Source organism: Ostrinia nubilalis, chromosome 4 (genome assembly GCF_963855985.1).
Source record: "Ostrinia nubilalis chromosome 4, ilOstNubi1.1, whole genome shotgun sequence".
Classification (NCBI taxonomy): domain Eukaryota; kingdom Metazoa; phylum Arthropoda; class Insecta; order Lepidoptera; family Crambidae; genus Ostrinia; species Ostrinia nubilalis.
Window position 1 is genome coordinate 10,873,877 of NC_087091.1, and position 23,501 is coordinate 10,897,377.

Here is a 23,501-nt window from a genome sequence, read left to right on the forward strand (position 1 = left end):
TTAATATGTTATAATATATATTCGTGAATCTTTTACATGGGTGTACTTTAAATAATTCCTTTATTTTAACACACAACAAATATACAAATAACATACAATATATCCATGAAGGACAGCTAATGGATTACAAATTCCGCTTTTAGTGAGCCAAAGCTTGCCAAACGTTTGCCTAGTGCGGCAAATGTTGGAACAGAAATGGAAAACAATTGAAAGTTTAAAAATTACAATTGTGTAGATTCTATGTTTTGCTAAACAACACTCTACCTAAAGCCCGTCACTACGATATGCTTCTTTCATGCCCTTCTATGGGACCCACAAACACTGCTAATACGCTATATTACAACTTCTGTATAGATTTTATATTAGACGGAGCCCACGATCTTATATCATTAATAAAGTAATGCTTGTTTTTCTATTGTTTTTTCAGCACTTACTTTATCCCACCTGAAGCATCTTTTGGTATTTTGACTGTTGAATAATAATTATGTGCTTTTTAGATATTGGTAAGTATGTTTAATCTCACTTAAACTAACATTTATTAATACTGGCAAGAAATCACACACACCAACACAATGTTTTGCTAAAGCTGAGTTGCACCATCTAACCTTAAACGTAACTTTAACGAAAACCGGTGTTCATGGTACGGAATTTGATAGATTTTTGACGTTTGTCAAAGTTAAAGTAAGTAGTGGTAACGTCAAAACTCTGTTAGAATCCATACAAAAAACTTTGGTTATCTTCATAGTTACGGTCAAAGTTAGGTGGTGTAACCCAGCCTAAGTGTCTCTTTGTGATAATCATGAGACAAATATAGGCCTTTTTAGTTAGATTTTTACAAGTGTCAAGTTTTAGACTCGAGTTATTTCGGAGCTGCAGGAGGAAATCCTGAAATAAATAGGGCTGATTTAATGATTATAAGATCGTCATCATTCCCTTCCTGGTGACGTTGTGTCCACGCTATTTAATTGATTTCGTCAAATTGACATTTAAAGAAGTCCAACGACTCATATCTTGAAGTACCAAAACTTTAAATTTAAACCGGCTCAACATTTCATAGCATACAAACAGAATTAAATTCGGCTACATATCCATAATGCCAATATTTTAAATATTTAGTTAGTATATTCAATAATCTTTATATTCTGTATTTATAAATTTGGCGTCATAAGTATTCTTCATAAACTTGTTAACTTCTTTAGGTACTTGTAAATATCTATATGAAGCGACATCACAAAAGACGTGAGAATGACAATATAATTATGAGAGCGTACGTATTTATTTTGAATGTCCCATCCGTAAGATGCCAACACATGTCTTAACTAATTTTCCTAATAATTAGTTCCTAAAAAAATAATGTGCTCATGTCTCAACAGAATTTGATATAAATTGTATTGTCTATGTCTTCTACAGATAATAGATCTAGTGATCCCATACAGGGTACACGTAGAATATAATTTTACTCAATAATACGTACTGAGATGATGCTCAAATTAAATTTTAGTTACAATAGTATAATTTTACTTATCCTAACGACTGCGGTTAGACAACACCTATCGTTAGATTTAACATAGCGTAGTAGGTAACAAGAATACAAACTGATTTATATGTAGGTAGATATAATACTATACAATTGTTTATTTAATTTTATACACACGTAAACGTATTTACAAACATTTCGGGTCATTTACTGTACCCGTTAGAACATTAGTTTGCAGGCCAAGTCGTTAAGCGTTAATATAGGTAGGTACTTACCAATGCATGCAATTTTACAAACACTGAATATAACGTTAATAACTCCAAGGTACACATAGAATACGCCAAAGTATAACAATCGATCAACTACCTTATTTAAGAAGCAAATCGTCATAATACTAATCGAGAGTCGAATAATAATGCCAATTAAATGAAGAAGAAAACCAGTAAATTGCTAAACGTTATGTATTTACTATTTGCGCCATGAAATTGGTTATTGCGGAGACTAATATTGGTCCGAATCGCAATGGAGATAAAAACATTGGAAAAGACCAATCGATAAGAAAATGCATGGAAATAATATTAAAACAATGAAGAATCCAAAGAAACTAGACGCTAGAATTTCTACATGTAACTAATTTAAATTAAATCGTTGTCTTCAAAATATACTAATTATGACTCTAATAAATATTGAAAAAAAAGAGCCGTAATGAAACTGTAAGCAAACGAAACAAAACCATGATCTCATCATACGTTATAATAAAGATAAAAATATTAACAACTATTAGAAGTACATATCAGATCCCTACTCCAGCTCGCAATATACATAGACATAGCTATCTAACACCTATATAGAATAGTACTAATACATAATTTCCATTTATTGTTACACAAGTTTAACAACGTTCAATTTTTTCTTAAATTATTTTATGCTTGACATCGTAACGATTAACATAAATAACTATACCGTTATTTTTTAGTTTAGTAAACTATAAACACTAATGATTAAATAAATTTCTCTGAACTGCATCAGGAATAATATCCAAGTCAAGGAACATCAAAATTATAGGTAATTGAGTCTACGCTTAGGTATCTCTATAAAGCAAGTGTAGGTAATACTTGAAAACGTACAAACTTATTGCTAAGTAACAAAAATGCAGTTCAGTCCCATTCCGTTAAAAAAGAGAGTTCAAAATCGTCGTCGAAAATTTTCAGAAAAATAAATTAGTAAGGAAATAAATATTAAAAGACCGTTTTCTTGTCAGGGAAATTTGAACCTTATTAACAGTTGCAGTTAGGGCTGCTGTTGCCTTGCGGCTGCTCTGTAAGGCGTTGCCCGCGCGCTCCACCTGCCAGCATTGCTGGTTCGGAGTCCAGACTTTCTGACATCTTGTCGCAAATGATGTCCACCAGCCGCTCGAATACAGCCTGTAAAGAAATATAACCAAACGTCAAGAAAGACCAGTAAAAAATCTAACAGAAGATAGGCAAGATTATGGTCGTCTTCGACTATAGTCTTATAACGTAGGGACATGAACTACAGCTTGAATCCACAAACTACCGTTAGCCGGTTTTTTCTTAAAAATAAAATTTAAATACAAAATTCGAATTCCTAAACCAAAACTAAAGGTCTTCTAATCTATTATACCGAACTTCGAGACTTTTAACAAAGTTGATGATGAAAGTCTATTTTTATTTGTACACAAAATAACATAGTGTTTGATTATAATCATAACATTCACAACATAAAAAGTTTTCTGGGATTGAGCTTTAGTTTTATTTTTATCAAATCTTTTCACGTCGCGCATATCTCTTGAATAATTTGTTAAAGTTTTGCGACTAATATTATCTTTTGATTACTTTTATGTTGATGTTTCCCAGAAATATGGAATAAAACTTGTTTCTTGCGTGGCATAATGTTGTTATTTCTTAGTTCTATATTAAGAGCCATTTCACAAAAATATTCCGCGCGAATTTAGCTACAAACTGTCAACGCAACGACAAAAGAGTAAAAAGAACGCCGAAATGGACAAAAAAATCTTGAGCCGTGACCGTATTAAGACTTGATATAAGTTATTAATTTTAAGGTAGAATAAGGTATTAAAACATGATAAATTAATTTAAAATTTTAATAGAGTTTATTTAGTCTTTTAAAGATTTTTATACTTATTTCGATTAATAATGAAACACGAATAGGTATAATATGTAAAATATATTATATTAAGTACAAAATAAAGACAGTCACATAGTGAAAAAAAATCTGCCCCCTTGCAGCTCCATCATCGGACCCTGGATATCATTTACCTAGACGAAGTATTCGTCAAGGCGAATTACACAAGCCCAAACTCCATAGGGTTCTATTGTTTTGTTATGGAGTTGCAATGGAGGTGGCCATTGCAACTCCTCCAGATCCATTATCAGACAGAGCTAAGAAATAAATAAATATTATTATTATTTAACAAATAACTAAAATAAATTCATCTTACTATCTTTCTTCTTACAAGTCTTACTAATATTATAAATACGAAAGTTTGTATGGATGTTTCGATGTTTGTTACTCTTTCACGCAAAAACTACTGAACAAATTTTGATGAAGCTTTACAGTACAGTACAGCAGTACTAGGCAGTTTGTGTTCAACTATCACTCGGGTCGGACGTTCCTATCGCAAGACCGTTGGTTCACTCAGTTCCGATACGACTCTAGTGCTGTGTGTAATTATTCTCGTGTATATGTTACGGTTAATGTGATAAATTGAAAATTATTAATAATAACCGGTTATTATGAATAATTACCGACAGTCGCGGTAAAAGTGATAAATTAATCACATTTAACAGTGATTATTTGATAATTCAACCTTAGTACTAACAAATTTCATAAAAGAGAACAACATCTTGTGTACGTGCTCGTGTACAGCCAAACTTTTGAACGTTTTGATATCATATATTAATATAATTAGGCATAATAAGTTTGGAATGTTTCTTGCATAATATTACTTTTCCATGATGCCTATAACACAATGTTTTGATTTAAAGTGAAAAATAGGTTAAGGTGCGGCGGGGGTGGCCCTTGGGCCACCCCTAAGCCGCCTATTTAGTTTTATACACACATAAATGACCTCATATTAATTACATTTACCAAATCATGCGGTAATTATTCATAATAACCGGCGATTATTCATAATTTTCACATTTATCACTTTGACCGTAACATATACACTAAGTTTATTAATTTCTATGAGTGGATTTCATTTTGCCTGAGAACTACGTCATGAACCCTTAACCAGAAGACCCTGTCGCCAGCGACAGCGATGCTCATCCATCCCTGGCGTCGACCAGAATAACAATATATTTATGACGATCTGTAGCAAACTAAATTTCACGCGAGTAAAGCCGCGGGCAATACTACATATTCCATACTAGCTTTTTGCCCGCGACTTTTTCCGCGAAGAAGTGGAAACTGGTTCTGATAAAACTAAATTATTCTAAGAAATTATTAATTTTGTTATATGATAATATTTTTTAATATAAAACCTACAAATTATTAGGTATGTTTAAATATCTGAATACTTACAAAATTATGATATCTTTCTACAACAAAATTGAAACATTTCCTTCGGGTGCTAAAATCACCAGGCTATTGTGTGCACACTCTCGAGCATACAACTTACAACTGGCCGTCGGAGAAGCATAGATTTCCCTTAAGTCTACTCCCGCTACCACATGGAACTCCGCTAAAACTCGTGAGCCAACACTTGTTTTTGTATCGAAAATTAGTATGAGCAGCGCACGCGGTTGCCCGTTGCAGGCTCTATGCAACCACGCTATTTTAAACCGTGGCGGCCCTAAGCATGAGATGGGAAACTGCACTCTCTAGAATTCTCTTGAATTTGATGGTGTTAGGGGAATCCTAGGAATGAATACAGACTTTCCAATGGAATCTCCTCATCAATATTGAAACATTGCAATTTGCAATGCAATGTTTCGTTTTCATTTGTTGTATTATTGACTATTTCTTGATTTTACAAACACGTGTCAAAATAAAAAAAATAATTTAAATCAAAAGCACTAAGGAATATTTAATTGATATCAACTTCGAAGCAAGCACAGATCACAGAAACTAAAGGGAAATGTGATAAGGGGGCGGAGCCGGTGTCGCAACAATATGCCCAAAAACAGAACATATTGCTTGTGATAGCAATGATGACAGCAGCGACGTTATAATGTAAACAGTTTACATTGCTTGCATACTACTAAAGATTATTCGAACGTTGAATACTGACACCGCAGTGGATAATGAGCACATATTTTGATTTCTTTGACACTGAGTATCGAACTCAGCGCATTACTTAGCATCTTTCTATATCTCTATGGAAGCAAGTTATCTTCAAAATAACATTCTACACCTTTTTAACCAAATACGAAGCACGTCATCTATCAATAGGGAATATATTTTAGAAGTTAATAAATTATGCATAAAATAACACTTTAGTTAAATCATAGAATTTCTAAAAACTAGTACTGAAATCGTACTGGAAACAATAAAAAAATATTAATATGTTATCTAATTTATTTATTAAACGACCAATTATCGAAGATTTTGGAGTAAAGTTTTTGAAAATATTTTATAGCCAACATAGGAAACATTTAGTGAAAGAATTTCTTTTCGGAGCCTATTGCCTTCAAACAAACAAATAATCAAATCTTTCCTCTTTTATTACTATTGATTTAACAACAAAACTTCCCTCTCGAAACAAAACGGTTCTTTTTCTTCTTCACGAAACAAAACTCAAAGCGGATAAATAAATAAATCTTTGGACAATTTCACAATGCCATCAAGTCCCAAAATAAGCAACTAATATACTTGTGTTAAGGGTGCTAGCTTAATGGATATACTATGTACTTACAACCTTTTTTATAATTTATTTATTAAATTAAATTCATACATAAATACATAGTTACTCCCAGTCCCGTCAAAGAAATTAAATTTCATCATTTCAATTTCTGCTCGGCCGGGAATCGAACCCGGGACCTCTCGGCATATTAGTCCGTTTCGAACCACCAAACGGCCGACTCAAAACGGACCTCCCGGCATAGTATCAAAAGTATTTGGTCGCCGTATAAATCTCCGCTTCATGACACGAACACACGTAAACGTCATGGCGGGAAAAATGACACAGGTCCTGCCTTGACGGGCGCTCGCGCCGTACTAATCAATGTCGGCTTCCGCATTGTAATTTATACTGATATTCACATCAATATTTTGACAAAGTAGTTACTAATATTTAAACAATAACTGTGGAAATCAATTCTCCAATGAATATTCTTTATTTTGGGATACTTTTATTGCTGTTATTGCTGTGTATTAAAACCAAAAATCACGATCAAAATGTGACGTAAATCTTAAAAATTTGCCAAAATATTTTTAGATTTTACTCAATAATGGTAATGAAATTCAAGAATCCGTTTGATTATTGGACTACAAGAATATATGTCCGATGATTTCTATATATTTTTAAGCTTATTATACGAGCATAAATAATAGATACAGGACTTTGAAATTGAGTCTGCGGCAATTTTTCCGTAAAATGGTTGTGGGAGATGGGGCACTGAGAATTAATCAAAAGAGTTTTAGTTAATCCGTTACATTATTGGTCAACAACAAGGATTGAACTATCTTTCGCAGTAATTAAATAATCTCTGGGTGTTGCTTAAGATAGTAATTCATGCTTCCAAAATCTTAGAAATTTGCACGAAAATGTAAAATGGCTCTTAATATTAAAACCAAACCACTAACAACTCTGCAAGTTTTCACTTCTAAGTTACTTGAACCACTTACGCTGAAAAAATAGCTAAATGTATCGAGATAACCTTAGAGAAGGATACGATTTTTTTAATGTGGCCAGCATTTACATTCTCGATTATTACACCCGTATTCACAAACATTACTATGAGGTCGACAGTGCGCGTGGATGCACAGGGTGACATACGAACCAATCACAGAGCTCTATTCAACGCTATGCGTTCGATTTTCTGCTTCACTTAAGTAAGCATCGTTTGTGAATACGGGTGTTACATTTTGGAAAATCCTGTGCTACTTTTATAACACTTGCATTGGGCTTACTTCTGATATGGTGGGTAGGTTTTGCGGAAAAAATATTGTGGCCAAATGCTACAGACGCAATAGAATAGGCAACTTCCACTCTTCTCGTGGTCCTAAAAGGCGACAGAGACACGTCACGAGGCGAACACCAGTTCTCCCCAACCAGTCTGGCTGTATACATATTTTCCTTGGTAAATTAGAGCCCAATGACGTCCACAGCTGGACAAGTCTTCCCCCAAGGATTTCCACAAAGACCGATCCTGCGCTCACATCTAGGCACTTCCCGCAATCTTCACCTGATTGTCGTTCCACCTAGTGGGAGGCCTGCCCACCAAATTAGAAATTAGAGAGGGTCGTACTCTTGCAGTGGATGCTAAATGATCCGAAGATGATGATGAATTTTTTTATGCATGACAAGGCAGATATTTGGCCGCAATCGCACCTGGTGTTAACTGAGATGCAGTCTAGGATGGTACATATCTACCCTGTAAGTGCCTGTTCACTCTCGAATTATAATGTCCGGGAAAGACAGCAGCAGGCAGCGAATTCCAGTCCCTAGCTAGACTTAGGGACAAATGCTAACAACTCTCCTCCCCAAATGGGCTGGCGTACATTTTCCTAGGTAAATTAAAGAGGGTCGTGTTCTTGAAGTGGAGCCTAAAGAAATGACCTGAAGATGGTAATGATAATTTGCTGCAACTTACCTTAACATTGATGTTCTCTTTAGCGCTGGTCTCATAGAACTCGACTCCAAGTTGCTCAGCCAGCTGCCTCCCGCGCTCTTGGCTGACCACGCGTTCCTCCTCCATGTCACACTTGTTGCCCACCAGGATCACCTGCGCGTTGTCCCAGGAGTACGTCTTGATCTGTGTCACCCTGGAAATAGAGGTAATTTTAAATATTCAGGTAGGTTTATGACGCATGATTTTCATAGAGAAAAGCCACACGGTGCGGTGCGGCGCCGCAGCCGCACCGCAAACATTTTGCCGCATCGCTGTACACAAATGTGGTATATGCGGCGCTGCAATACGGCATCGTCCCGCTCAGTTGAAGTGCTGTGTGCTTGCGGTGCGGCGTCGAAACGCACCGTTTGGCATATCATTGATTTTTATATTCACGACGCCGCAGCGACGTCGCTCTGGCGCCGCGCCGCGACCAGTCCGCACCGTGTGGCTTCTCCCTTATTTGTAACAAAGATAAACTGCACAGGGAAAAATATACCTAGGTATTACCTACTACAGAAATAAGGCTAAAGTGACTAACGCCCGTATTCACAGACATTACTATGAGGTCTCACAGTGCGCGTGGACGCACAGGGTCACACACGAACCAATTACAGAGCTCTATTCAACGCTGTGCGTTCGATTTGTTGCTTCACTTAAGCAAGCATCGTTTCTGAATACGGGTGTAATTCATGAATGAATTATTGTCTAATTTCTACATTAATCATTTTATTATTGTTTAGTTATTCGTATAAGTATGTTTTCATAAAAACATTTTACAGAGCAATTAATTGTAATCACAATGTCAATTTTATGTGATTGTTGTTCATGATGTCAGGATGTCAGCTATCTAGTCATGCGAGGTTGCTATTGTTTTACAAATAACCTTGTTTATATTTTGAGTACCTATTCATTAATTTTAAACTTTCGCGTTGCATAATTGTACCGCCGCCGTTTGTTACCTATCCTATACTACTTTTATTTGCCCTACGAGGTAAAAAAAAACTCCCCCATTACTAATTGGTATGCTCCACTGACCCGCCGAGAGTTGGTTAGATTAATAGGCTCACCAAACTTGGCTGTAACTTCAGGCATAAGACAGGAGCGAACCTGGTCCTACTTAAAATGCTGCTCGCACCGCGGGAGCTCAATATCAGAACGACCGAGGATATCTCATAATTTGGTGTTATTATTACTGCCCAAATACTGACACTAAATTTCGGTATTTTTATAGCCAGAACAATATTTTTGGGGATGTATTTTTCCGATTCCTTACTGAGTCCATAGTTCTAGTTTTTTGGTAACCAGAACTGGCTGTACATACATTCTATATTTTGATAGCTATATTTTGAATGTGACTTTTATACTGTTTATTTATATCTGTCACTTCACATCTCTCTCTAAAAATACACGGTCTATCTCTCATCACTATCTTCTTTTTCTCTAAATCTTAATTCTATCAGCACTCTGCAATTCTACTGGTGTTTCTACACTCGACATCAAATAAATCGCACCTCCCGCGACAAGCATTTTCAAACGTATGCATCCCCACTTCCCACCAATATTGGCACCATTTAAAAGCCTAGTTCTAACCTTCATTTCATTAAAGGAAAGGTTTTTACCCCAAAAATGTGTCTTTAGAAGGATCCAGAGTCACTTCTTCAAAAAATAGGTAGTTACGCTAAAGCCAACTTTTATGGCTATAAAACTGTTAAGTTGCGATTAATCGCTATCCATCTGTTAAAGAGGACACGTGAGATCATTATTTGGTTTTATAACCATAAAAATTGGTCTAATTGATCCCATAGTGGGCCCAAAGTGAGGTATTTTTTCAAGTCACATTTATGGTATATGTTAATCATTTATTAAGAAATTAAATATGTTTTTCTTTAAGGATATTTATTGGGCTTTCATAACACCAATATTGTTGGGGCACCATGATTGTGTCAGAAGAAAATCGTTAAAGTTCGCGTCGCGGAAGGTGCGGTTTATTTGATGTTGAGTATAGTTACTAGAGTTCCTAGAATAGTCCATTTAATGGGCCTGTAGCCATCAAAAGTTTCCCACACGCCTAAATCGGGAAAACTTATTGTCTCTTCTGGAGTTGTTTCACTAGATAATAATATGCCTGTGATTCCTTTTGCTTCAAACTTGTTTCCAATTCACGAAGATATCCCATTTTTGTATAAATTAAAAAAAACATCAAACTATTAAATTCTAGTGCTCCTAAATTTTAATAAGACATTCAACATCTATTATCGTCATAGTTAAGTATTTACTAAGAAATGTACAGAATGCCATTTTTCAAAGCATCATTTACCAAGAAATACGAAAAATTACGCAAATAAAGAAAGATTTGATTTGATTTCCTATTTCTAAACAGACAGAAATTATAATAAATTGATTTCTTTTTAGGTATTTTGTGAGCCCTAAATTCTGTCTGTCGGGATTTGATTTATCGTAAGCTGGCCTTTTTGGCACGAAAGAACATGCTGTTGTCTGTATTATGTTCATCGTTTTTTGTGTCTAGTACATAAATCTATTCATGGTCTTCTTCTTATTCGAGTTGTTCTTTTTACGTCTTAATCACAGAGATGTTTCTACTAAAGAACGAATATAGCGAATCAATTTATGTGTAGTATTACTACTATCTTGAAGCGGAACGGTGAAAATGTCGGACTGGCCGACTCGAGATCTGAGGAACGCTGGCTAGTTCGAACCCCATCGTTGCTTGACTGATGTGGTGGCCCACTCGTAACGCAAGCATATTTAGCATAGTGGTGAGTTTGTGTAATAAGTAGGTACAAATTACTAATATTCTTAAAAAAAAACTCACCAATCCTGGACACTGTTGAAGCTTTCCTCGTTGGTGATGTCGTACATTAAGATGAAGCCCATCGCCCCCCGATAGTAAGCAGTTGTGATGGTCCGGTAGCGCTCCTGGCCGGCGGTATCCTGGAATATCAGTTGGTATTACAAATTATCAAGCTTCAGTCTTATTGCCTTATAATAAGGTCTTAAAATACGCTCAAATCTAGATGGATACTAAAGCACAGTGATGTGACTGGAACCACATAGAAATCACACCGGTAGGCACACCGAAATCAAACGCGTTTTGTAAGAAAGTGATAAAAAATTAAAGGTACGAAATATTGCAAGACGTTATGACGATTTTCCTAAGAGTAAAGCAAACCTACAGATCTATCAGTAATAATGACATCAATATTACTTTTATTTCTTCCTTCTGTAATCTCCCTAAATAGCCTTGTCACACTAACTAGAACCATCATTCCTTCATTTCAACCACTATACTCTCTGGTCTTCTTGTAATAGTCACGGTTCTTTATGTGCAGTTTAGCTTTTCAAGGAAAATCTCAAGCTAGAATGGCGGAAAACCAATAACTAATCTAATTTATGTGACGCCAAAACTTTCCCGTGACATAAAAAGCGTAAATAACGTTACAGACTATAAATGACATTGTTATCGGCGACCTAGGGAAAACTTATCTCATTTCCAACCAAGCTGGCTAAGTCCTTGCTCTACTAAACTAGTTGCATAGGAAATTGGAAGAACTTCAGGCATTTACCGATGTGGCCTATGTAAGTTATTGCTTTGCGATTAAATATTTTCCGCCATCTTCCTTTCCGATTGCAAAGAATTCTAGCAATAAGATCAACTTCATTTCAGTAACTGATTGTGTGAACCATTTATTAATTCTCTAAGCAAAATGCATAGCATCACAACGCTGCGATAATGCGATAGGTAGAGATGTGCTGCAGACAATTTGATTCTGTTACAGAATCAGCCTTAAGAGCATCCCGTACTCAGAAGCTCTGCTTGACAATAATAACCGTCAAACTGAAACGCATTCTGGCTATTGAGTGGTGTCAAGATGCGGTGTTGTAGCACTCTAAGGCTGGGTTGCACCATCTTACTTTAACTTCGACAAACGTCAAAAATCTGTTAAACTACATACAAAAAGCACCGGTTATCGTCATAGTTGCCGTTAAAGTTGGGTAGTGCAACTCAGCCTAAAAGTATCAGAAACACGTTCTAATTAGGTATATGAGAAACGACAAGCATCACGAGTCCTCTTTAACCCTTAACCACTGACGTACGTACGTGGTACGTCGGTCAAACGGTTTTTCGTTCAAAACTTCATATTGTGCGGGAATTTCTGCGTGTCCTTTTTGGTAGTATCCTAGTGGCCAGAGATGCGTGTGCGACGGGAGAAAATAGATGGGTAGCACGTGTTATCGAATACTTTTGTGTTGATTTTTTTTTTAAATGCCTGTCTAACTTTTATTACATCTGGAGGATTTCACCAATATCATACTATTCTATTAATGTTACTATGTTTTTTTTTTCTATCTCTGTTTAATATAAACATGTGTAAATAATTTAAATTCAAATTTCACCAAAGTTACTCTCTATTGATACATCAGGAGGTCTTCAAAGTTACGTACGTATGCCGTACGTACGTCAGTGTTAGTGTAACAAAATGACAGGTCAGTGGTTAAGGGTTAATTCCTTTGAACATCAGCACTATAGGGTTCTGATGTGTCCTACATACATTTTCTTAAACTACTGGAAACAACATACATTTAAATTAAGTATAATAGAAAAGTTCATACCCATATCTGAAGCTTCACGCGTTTGTCGTGACGAAAGACTGTCTTCACCTTGAAGTCGATACCCACGGTGGAGACGAAGGCCGACGTGAACGAGTCGTCCGCGTATCGGAAAAGGAAACTGAAAGAGATGAAAGATGCCATTATATGAAACAGTTCGGAAGAATATAACATTTCTTATAAGGAATCCTGCTTCAAAGAAATTGTGGGAGCGGAGATATTCCTATTTAAAAATACCTCAGGACTCTGCGTGCCCACTATGTGCGTGTGTTATTATAAATTGAAGAAAAAGAAAATGAGTGTGTTTGTAATTTAATTTTCTCTCTAAAATCGTTTTTTTTTTTTAGATCTTTTATAAGAAAGTAAAAGCCATATTTCAAAAAGTACCTACAAAGAAAAACGCGGACGGAAATTTTGAAAGCTTTTTGAGGAGCAATGTGGAAATCTTTAAGTACTTTACTTGTACCAGCTTTACGAGAAAGTAATTTCAAAGTTTTTACAAGGCGAAACGTGAATGCCTGTCTAATATGTGTTTTGAAGACACTGGTTCCTAAAATAGCTCTTATGTTACCAGTTTTAGGTTCAAAATGCAGTATGTATGTTACGTATGCGTTCATTTCAAATTACAATTTATATCTAAATGTTTTTTTTTTTATATTAGGTATAATCGCGTTCGGTTTACATAAATTTTGCGACGGAAGAATGACAACGCAATATCCACCCACAGTACCATCCACCCCTTGGATATAATGCAAATACATATTAAGGGCGTTGAGAGCTATGTTATACAATTAAGTATTAATGATGCTGAGTGATGGATATATTGACGATGTATTTGCATTCCCCTTTTATCCACCCGAACATAAAAGCAATAGCGATATTTTAATGAATGCTTTGTCACTTTCAGTTTAACTCAATATCGTTGTGATGAGATAAAGAAAGAAATAGATATTATAATTTTAGTTAAACCGAGCTTTTATGACGTCTCTGATTTACTTTCAATGTTTATTGTACATCAAGACACGAGGTAGAGTGTCAAGCCAAGTTCAAGTAACAGAACTGACGAGCAGCACCGTGTGTAATATACACGAACCATTTGGAGCCACGTCTGACCTCCTCATAACTCATACAGTTGACAGCATTACACTTGGTATTTGTTTTTTGTTGCACAATGTCATCTATTACAACGACATAAGATGCCACAGTCACACACAGTAAACAAATAAATAAATAATATTTATTACAATTATTATTAATACAGTATTTAGCTAGTTTATTAATATCATCTGTAAAGTGAAAATAAATGGGAACTCACCTAGTCTTTCCTACAGAACTGTTTCCTATAATGAGGAGCTTGAACATGTAGTCGAAGTTTTGGTCCGCCGCATCCTTTTGCCATTTTGGATCGCCGCCACCAGCCATCTGGAATGATTCAAGTATTACTTCTTACTGAAGTCAATTTGTACACTTATACTCGTATTGAAGAAGATTCTAGAATATTGGTGACTATAATCAGATATCAACTCAAATGAAACCTACTTTATGGGGACGTGTTTTAACTTGTAAGTACCTAATTAAAATAAAACTCTGCTCAGTATACTTATTTGATATTTAAAAATTACATTTCCAAAATTAGAAGATATTCTTCCTTTTTCAAGAAAATATAAAATGTAGCGCATTTTATTGACATGCTAGCCATATATTTTAAGGTAATATAATATTAGTTATGTATTGTAGAGAAAGTTAAAAAGACCTGGAGATGATTTGCTTTGAAATTACTCATAAATCTACTGCTGAATTAATTTAACATTTTTATTGACAGCAAAATATATTTTTAAAATTTCTTTTGTCAGTTTTCAGTAATAGTTATTGTCGTTTACTTATTTATTTTTGCGTTATTTCACTAGCGTTAACGTTAATATTTTTACTGTAACTACCTCTGTGTGCTCTTCATTGTTGTTAAGCGCAGGTTCGTTATTTTTCATCACGTAAACAAATACACGCTCAAACAAACATTATTAACACGACCACCTTTTCAATTCGCTATGTTTGACTACGGAAAATATCACAAAGTACGCTTCAAAAGCATTATATTCCCAGTTACAAAGGCAACTTAGACCCTACGGCTCTTACTTTACAATTTAAAATGCGTTGAGAAAAACTCGTGGCGCATGTTATTAGCCACGCTCCTTATCTCTCAAAGGACAAAAGAAATTCACTCTTATTTTCAGGACTACAAAGACCAGTTCATCATCGTGTTTTTTTATATTCTTTACATGGGACCAAAGCAAAATGAATTCCAGATAATTTTCCATAATATATTATCACCACATCCTACACACATTATTTTTATTACTAAATTATTTTGATTGTATCTTTTGTTGATACTCATAAGAGTGATAATAATATAATGTGCTCCTACTCTTACCTACTCGTAAATAAATTTTAAATTATTTTTATGCGTAAGTATAATCATTCACACATTCTTGTTCTTTATTTTATTTCTCTTGTAAATTGTACCAGACATTTGGTACATTATTTTACCTTTTTAAATCAGAGTGGAAATCAAAACGTCACTTACTAAGTAGTTCGCTGGGTTAGACGACAGAAATTAATGGTTTGTTAAAGCCTCAGATCATAGAATCTGAGGTTAAAGCATTGTTAACGTATCATTGCTGCCGCGATTGCTTGATGAGCTGTTAACAATAGCTTAACAAGTCGTTAAATGTCGTCTAGTGCCCCACTGGGAATTAGGTTTTTACTAAGTACCTTTTATAATAAGTACTATCACACAACTCTACCAAAACCATTTTTAATTGTTTGAGTAATAAGTTTGATTACTATAATGATAATAAATAAATAATAACAAACAGATTTATAATGCAGCAAAACCTTTTTCAAAATGCAATACCCACACCAATACATAGCCATAAGGTTTATTGATGTCTATCTATTTATAGCACCAATCAAAGATCCCGATTCCAGGATTTACGAGCATTAGATCTAAGAAGGTTTTAGTCCTTGAAATATATTTACCTTTTTTCAGTCTTCTATGTAGCAGATCAAAAACGGGACGTTAGTATCACTATTTATTTTTTATCACTGAAAATCGTTTGAGCTGTGTAACAGTAGAGAACACCACCTATGGCTATCTCTTTCACATTCACACCACGCAACGAGAGGCCAACTGACAGAGTTTTACGCGTTTATCGATTTCTTGTAGCTGTTTTGCAGACCTCACAACACCTATACCACTTTTTGAAACCTTACAAAACCAGCTCCATCGAACACAGCGTCGAACTAAGCACCGATGCTTTCGCAATTTCGAACAGAAAATCGATAACTTGGTAGTTATTTCGTAACTCACTATCACTCGCTGCTATTTAGTATTCACTGGTACAGCCACGACTTCTAATTTGAGTAATCCGTATGTGCGTATTCCTTTGGCCTAAATATTCAGTAATAAAAAAAATAACTATAGGGACAGATAAAAGAGTGAGTGATGTTTCGCGCTCACAGCTGTTACCTCCTGCGAGCTCCCCACAGATTAAGTAGAGATACTCAGATGGACATCTATGGTACATTCGATTTGTTCTATGAGCAAAATAGAATATGACAGGTTTTTTTTTTTTAATCGCAATCAAGGTGAACTTTTTTTTTTTTAATTCATGGCAAAGGAATTTCCGTTTTACTGCCTATATTAACTGGGTTCCTACCCCTTGTAGTCAAAATTAGATAAATTAATAAGTTTGTGAAAAAAATAAATAAAAGACAATTTTTTATTTATTAAATGATTTATTTTTTAATTTCTTTTTATATTTATTTAACACTTTTTTCTGCATTGGTGGCAGAGTTCTTTTCTCTAGCCTGATGATGTCAGTACCTTTCAAAATCCTATTGATGATGTTACACCAGTTGTAAATACATAATTTAATAGACAATTGAATAAAATATTCTAGTACAAGAGCTTTGTGATCGTTACATTTCAGGAAATCAAATGGATACTTGGCTAATATATGATTTTTAATTTTAGTTGAAATATTTTCTTCTTGGCCATTACATTCCAAGTATCCATTTGATTCCTGAATTACATAACCAAAGTGCCTCACGGCATATTCCGATGGATAGATCAGCTTTCTTTTTTTTATATTTTGAAATTCTCTGTGTGAGATCCATCTATGCACATCGTTATCCTCATTTGTACATAGATGGGTCTCACATTCTTTACATTTTATTTTATTGATAATTTTTTTAACTACCCATCCAGCAGTATATGCCCTCGAGTGTACATTCAATCTTTCACGAGCCGCTTGTACGCGAATATTTTCTGAAGACAGATCCTCAACACATACAATATTTTCATGAATATTTGAATCAATATTGGATGTGTTGCATCTGTCCTCAGTGCGTTTTACAAATAATGACTGTACTTTAATTAACTGGCTGCAAGCATCATCCTCACAATTATAAGTTTGATTGTGGAATTTCATAAATCCCGTTATTAATAAAGATCTAAATGTACTAGTGAAGGTGTGGCAAGTCGGATCATTGTTCCTAAAATTATACGCCCTCACCCGACCAAAAAAGTTTTCTATGGGGTCTGAGTTGAAGTAGCGAGGGCGCATAACTTTAATATTATTATTGTTCAATACATGCCACACCCTCTGGTAACTCTTTAAAGTTGTTACCCAGTTTTTTAAAGTAGGCACTGACTTTTCGCTACTCCCATCAACAAATTTAATTGTTTTTATTTTATTAATGGCGTCTTGCCAGAAACCATGGTTCGGGGAGTTCGCAGTTACTGCTTTTCTTAGAGGTTTTCCTTTGTTATTTTTATGTGCTAAAGTAGAGCCATTAACACTGTCAAAAAGATTGTCGAAGAATGCTACTGTGTCCGCAGTATTTTGCAGCGTATCACTGACAGGTCTGCCATCCGAGTAGTGAGCTGAAAAAAATAATTTGGACAATCAATATAAATACTAAAGGCACCAGGCACAAACACGGTGTTAATTCAAAAATAATATTAATTGACGTTGCTGCAACTATTGTGACTTTCATTCCTAATAGGCAAACATTATGCGAATTGTTATTATTCAATATTGTATGAATATTACTTACAGAATTCAGCTGTATACGACAAGGCAGCCGCCATAGTTTTCGATAGAACCCGAACGCAGTTTTTCACCTGTAAAATTAAAAAAAAAGTACATTAAGTATGGTTTATTCAATGCTGAAAACAAAGAACTGAGTAAAGAAGTGATTTTCTTTCCTTACCTTCATTTTTTTCACTTTTTCGGGAATGACGTGTTCGTCGTTTATTTTGTGTAGTAAGCGACTTTGAGTGTGTTTGCAGTCGGTCTGGTATACGTCGACTATGTCTTGCCACTTTGATATTTTTCCATTCATTTTTATATTTTTCGTTATAAAATTATTACGTAGCCCTTTTATCAAATGTGGTGGATCGAAAATGACACTTAGTGAAGCACCAGAAATATTAATAGTATCATCTGTAAATAAAGGACAATAATTTATTCTCTTTTTTATTGTCATCTACACTAATATTATAAAGAGAAAAACTTTGTTTGTTTGTGTATAATAAATAAGTCTTTATTTACTGTGTGTAAATGAATTATATATTAAAATCAATTGACTAGATGCTGACCTGTCTCTATACCAGCACGTATTTGTTCACCTCTGGTATTTTCCTGCAGGGTTTTTAATGCCGATTGAAACGAAGACCCTTGGTCACTCACAAGGGCAATGGGGAGGAGGCCAGTTTCGACAACGGCATTTACAATTTCCTTCAAAATTATTTGTAAATTTTGTGATGAAACTGCTCCTTCTGTAAAATAAAACGCCACAGGCTGTTGCCATTTGCAGACGGCACCTCTAGCCATAAATACGAGAGCATGGTCTGCCAGGTTATTAATTTTTTTGTTGAGCTCGACGAATCCTGAGATATTGTCATTCTTGTTTGAATAAAAAAGAGCCGGTTCAAGAGCCATTTCGTCAAACATAATGGTGCAATACTTTTTTTTTTCTTCCCAGCAACTGACCTGAAACAACAATGTAAAAAATATGAAATCGGATAAATAATTTATGACTGTAATATGGATTCTGTTTTACCCCCTAAGGGGTTGAATTTTGTAAAATCCCTTCTTAGTAAGCACCTTTCTGAGATTTCGCGATGAGCGAGTGATAATCCAAAAAAAAAAAACAGAAACAATTAGCATTTACATACCTCATCTTTAATTACTGCAAACAATTGCTTGTTTATGCCTGTCTTTATATCTAGCCCAGCTATTAATTTCTTCAGCGTGGTGTTAGATGGCAGAATAAAAATTTTTTGGAGAAATCTGTAGGCTTTGGGGCTCTGTTTATAAATAGATAGAGCAATCAATTTCTCTTCCAATTTAAATCTTCGCCCTTTTTTTGCTTTAGTGCAAATATTTATTTGCATAGCAAACATTTTTTTTGCTATCGGATTCATATTTTTGGTCATTTCTTCAAAATTATTTTTCTTCGAAAAAGCCAATGCTCTCTTGGCCCGGACATTATAATTCAGTTGTCTCTTTGATTTTTTAAATATTTTATATAATTGCTTGCATTTTGGTGTAAGCTGCTCAAAATTACGAATAAGCCTCTTCTTTCTGGGTGGTGATATCAGAATACCTAAACAAAAAAAAATCATTTAAAATTTTAATTAAAACTAAATTAATTTAAGAGGGTTTTTCAGTCGAAAAACTCACTATTCGCAGATGCAGGCTCATTATTTGCAACAGAAGAGGATGAAGCAACCATAGTATCTGAAAATATATTATATACAATTAATATTAGAGTAAATAATAAATTCACTTCACTTTATTTAATTCATTTTTACTTGTAGATAATATAATTTATTTTCTAATTATGATAGAACATAATAAATTACCAGCAGTTATGTCCATATGTCCCTCATATTCAAGTGTACTAGTGGATGTTGATGGCATATTGGTTAAATCTGTGAACACAAATTTTAAATTTATTTGTTTGTTATTAAAATGTTTAAAAATACATAAATTTAAATTGATTAACTAGCTTTATAAAATATACAGTGTGTTGAGGGAAGTAATGATCAAACTTTAAGGCATGAATTCCTGTTCTTTTTTCACATATTTTCCAGTTATTTTAAAATATAAAAACCAGAGGTGGAATTGTGTACAGCAATCGTAATCATTAAACAGTTCATAACGTATGATTAAGTCAGTTAAACAAAGCATTTGACAGCATAATCATATGTTATGAACTGTCAATTAATGATAATGATTGCTTTACACAATTCCACCTCAGGTTATTAAAGTATGTTTAATTTGCATTGTATTACATAGTATTTAAGCTATTCTATAATTCTATAATATAAAATGAGAGCAAAAAAATTACTCTACAAGCTTTTGCCCACAACTTCACCGTGAAATTTAGGATGTCACAGATTGTCATAAATTACAACCTATATGTTATTCTATAGGTTATAAACAATCATACTAGAAAGTTTCAAAAAAATCCGTTCAGTAGTTTTTGGGTGAAAAAGTAACAGTTATCCATACAAACTTTCGCATTTATAATATTAGTAAGATGTCTATTACTTCCGATGCTATTGTTGAAATAAGGGACAAATTCATTCTGTTTTCATACTTTATTTGACAAGATGATAAAAAAATAAATTGTGCAAAATCCCTGATTAAAGTATTTTCATCTATAAAATTTTATTGTCCATATATCACACCCTTCCAGTTTGATCACTACTTCCTCAGACACTGTATTTACTTATCTGTAGGGTATTTTTAATTTTTGATCATAATATATTAAACTACATAACATAAAAAATTACCAGCCAGTATCTCCATATTCCCCTCATATTCAATTGTACTAGTGGATGTTGATGGCATATTGGTTAAATCAGTAAACACATATTTTTGTGTTTTGCAGTATGAATGATCAAAGTGCCTTTTACGTGTATAAGTGTGATCAACATGTTTATTATCTGAAAAAAACAACCGAAAAATATTTACTTTAACTAAACATAAGTACTTTTTAACCTTGCAAATACTTGTTCTTAATAAACTGCTAAAAGAATAATGTGAACAAAGTAACTGGAGTTATTTTATAGTCTTAGGCTGGGTTGCACCATCTTACTTTTACTTTGACAAACATCAAAAATCGCTGAAAATCCATACAAAAAACGTTATAGTTACGGTCAAAGTTTGGTGGTGCAACTCAGCCTTAGTAGTACTTATTCTGTGGTAGTATTTATAGTGCTAGTTACCTTTATCAAAGAATGACTTTGATGGAATGCCATCCTCAATTTCCTTGACAGTAAAAAGGGTTGGATAGGCAGATTTCTTAATTCCAGATTTAGTTGTATGAAATCTTTTTTCAAAATGCTTGTGGCAAACAAGCAATTTGTCGACGTTAACTGACTTCAAACTATCGCTGTTTATACAGTCGAGCCACTTGTTCTTCTGATCTTCATCAGTAGGAAACTTGTGGAGTTTAACGTCCTTTCGTTTACTACCACAATTTGTTATACAACACTTGAAATACATTTTAACCAAAGAAAACGTCCTGTCGTAACTATCGCACTAAAACATCCATATTGTACACTATCACTATAAAACGTCCTGTCGTAACTTAGCACTAATAATTTAAACGTCCTTGCGTAAATTAGCACTAAATAAAAACGTCCTTTTTCGCAAATTATCGATAGAAGATAATTATTACAGATTTACAGCGGGGAACATACAACGTTCAACGCGCGCAAGCAAAACTGTAATGTCGAACTGTCAGTCACTCACTGTCAGTGTCAACTTCACGTCAGAACAATCTGTGGTCAAAAGATGAAGGGCGAGGGGTGAAGCGAGGGGGGTGCAGTATGTCAGTTAATGGATTGCTCCCACAGATTATATAGGTATTTTATAAGGACAACATTTTTTGTTCTATGATTACCAGCCGTGGAGCTCCCTCTCAGTGAAATGGGGATGGGAGAAAAATTCAAGATGGCGGAACGTTGCGCGCGCATTTCCCACGCAACCTGTCAAACTTGGGCGGCGATAAATCTGGCTGTAATCTTTGTGAAAGAATATCACTTTAGCTTTTTTCTTGATTAAAATTAAGAAATATATTGCGTTTCACTAAAAGATTTGGAAAAACTATTTACTTATGCTGTAAAATTGACTCTATAATGAAACTATTTTCAATGTAATCCTTCCTAACTGTACAATATCAACAAATAAGTCAACTTGTACGCAGATTGGTTTCAAGTAGCGACGATGAAAATCTGAAATTTGGAAGGGTATTTGTTATATTTATTTCATATAAGTAATATAAAATATATAACATTGAAGGCTATTTTTGGATACGACCATCTTCAAAGTCGACAGCTATTAGGTTTATCTCTTTTATCATTGTCGGGGGAAAATACTTAGGTTTGTTGAAAAGGCGATTTTTCTTTGCCTCGCTTAGCAGTATTAATGAAAAGGTACTGAGTGTTACAATTCGATTCGAATAATAGAAATAAAAATGATACAAAAAGATAAATCTGACCATTGAAATTATCTGCAGCAGATTTCAAAATGAAAGTTTAAAACTTGATTAAACCTATTAGAGGGTTTGATTTCCATTGATATGAGGGTTAAATACCATGTTTGAAAAATAATTATTATTTTAAAATATTTCGTATTTTTTTCCCATTTAGTGTCATTATATCTGTAATGACACTGTTTATTTTTTTTAAGTTAACCCTTTGTGACAAAAGTAGTCTCCCCTTTGCCTGAGGTTCATCTATGTATCGGTACCAAAATTCATCAAAAACGATTCAGCAGTTTCGAGCATAAGCAGTATTATTTTGTTATATTTTTTTTTAAATTGACATTGGCCTTATACGAAATGTAAGTTGAATTTGAGTTCTATCAAGCCTTTTTGCTTGATTAACTAAAAATAATACTCTCTCTGTATCTAATCTAAGCACGGATGCTCTATTGTTCTACATTTTAATGTGTAACATATGAATTATTGACTCACTTGACACAAATATTGCATTGTACAATGTTGGCTTGGAATTACTCGGGCTGTGTTAAGAGCCTTGACCCCGGTGACCCAATTACAAGTACATGCAACCAGCTTCCGACCGTTCAATCGTTTGCTCCTGTGGATTCAATGAAGTCGTATATTTCAGTCTTTTTACATGTCTTACACGTCTGTATAATGCCAGTTTTCATCTTCAATCCCTAATTTAAGTGACCCCTATGGTAACACATAACAGGAATTTTGATTTCATAGGGGTCACTTAAAAATTAGGGATTGATAGAGAAAACGGGCATAAGAGTTCCTTTGGACAATACCTGTACCTTCAATGAAGATCGAGATTACTTATTTCAGTCTTTTTTGAAAGCTTCGAAACGTATGGTCAATTTTGACGACCCAATAAATGTTGTGTTTTGTTATTAAAGGACTATTGTTAATTTTAATGGCAACAGCTAATAAATGCCCAGATAGCAAGCGAACTTGCTGCAAACATGATTTTTATTTGAAATTAGATT

The 23,501-nt window shown here is 34.4% G+C and overlaps 2 protein-coding genes across 4 annotated transcripts; both read right to left on the minus strand.

Annotated features, from left to right (window-relative positions):
- On the minus strand, positions 1-23,396 carry LOC135071079 (ras-related protein Rab-3). 3 transcript variants are annotated; one of them, XM_063964831.1, is made up of 7 exons: positions 23,310-23,396; positions 22,984-23,107; positions 14,243-14,349; positions 12,931-13,048; positions 11,132-11,250; positions 8,278-8,449; positions 1-2,901 (listed from the first exon to the last, which is right to left on the minus strand). In XM_063964831.1, the coding sequence occupies exons 2-7, from the start codon at positions 22,999-23,001 to the stop codon at positions 2,755-2,757; spliced, it is 681 nt and encodes a 226-aa protein (XP_063820901.1). In that variant the 5' UTR covers positions 23,002-23,107; positions 23,310-23,396; the 3' UTR covers positions 1-2,754. The 3 variants fall into 3 exon arrangements, with proteins under 3 accessions (XP_063820901.1, XP_063820903.1, XP_063820900.1); XM_063964833.1 differs by lacking the exons at positions 22,984-23,107; positions 23,310-23,396 and adding an exon at positions 15,964-16,462; XM_063964830.1 differs by lacking the exons at positions 22,984-23,107; positions 23,310-23,396 and adding an exon at positions 14,865-14,966.
- Positions 16,707-21,859, minus strand: LOC135071511 (uncharacterized). Its single transcript, XM_063965293.1, has 9 exons — positions 21,230-21,859; positions 20,795-20,947; positions 19,859-19,927; positions 19,677-19,733; positions 19,169-19,599; positions 18,590-18,983; positions 18,202-18,434; positions 18,046-18,112; positions 16,707-17,872 (listed from the first exon to the last, which is right to left on the minus strand). Exons 1-9 carry the CDS (start codon positions 21,507-21,509, stop codon positions 16,707-16,709), a joined length of 2,850 nt encoding a protein of 949 aa, XP_063821363.1. The 5' UTR covers positions 21,510-21,859.
- Positions 23,397-23,501: the final 105 nt, after the last annotated feature.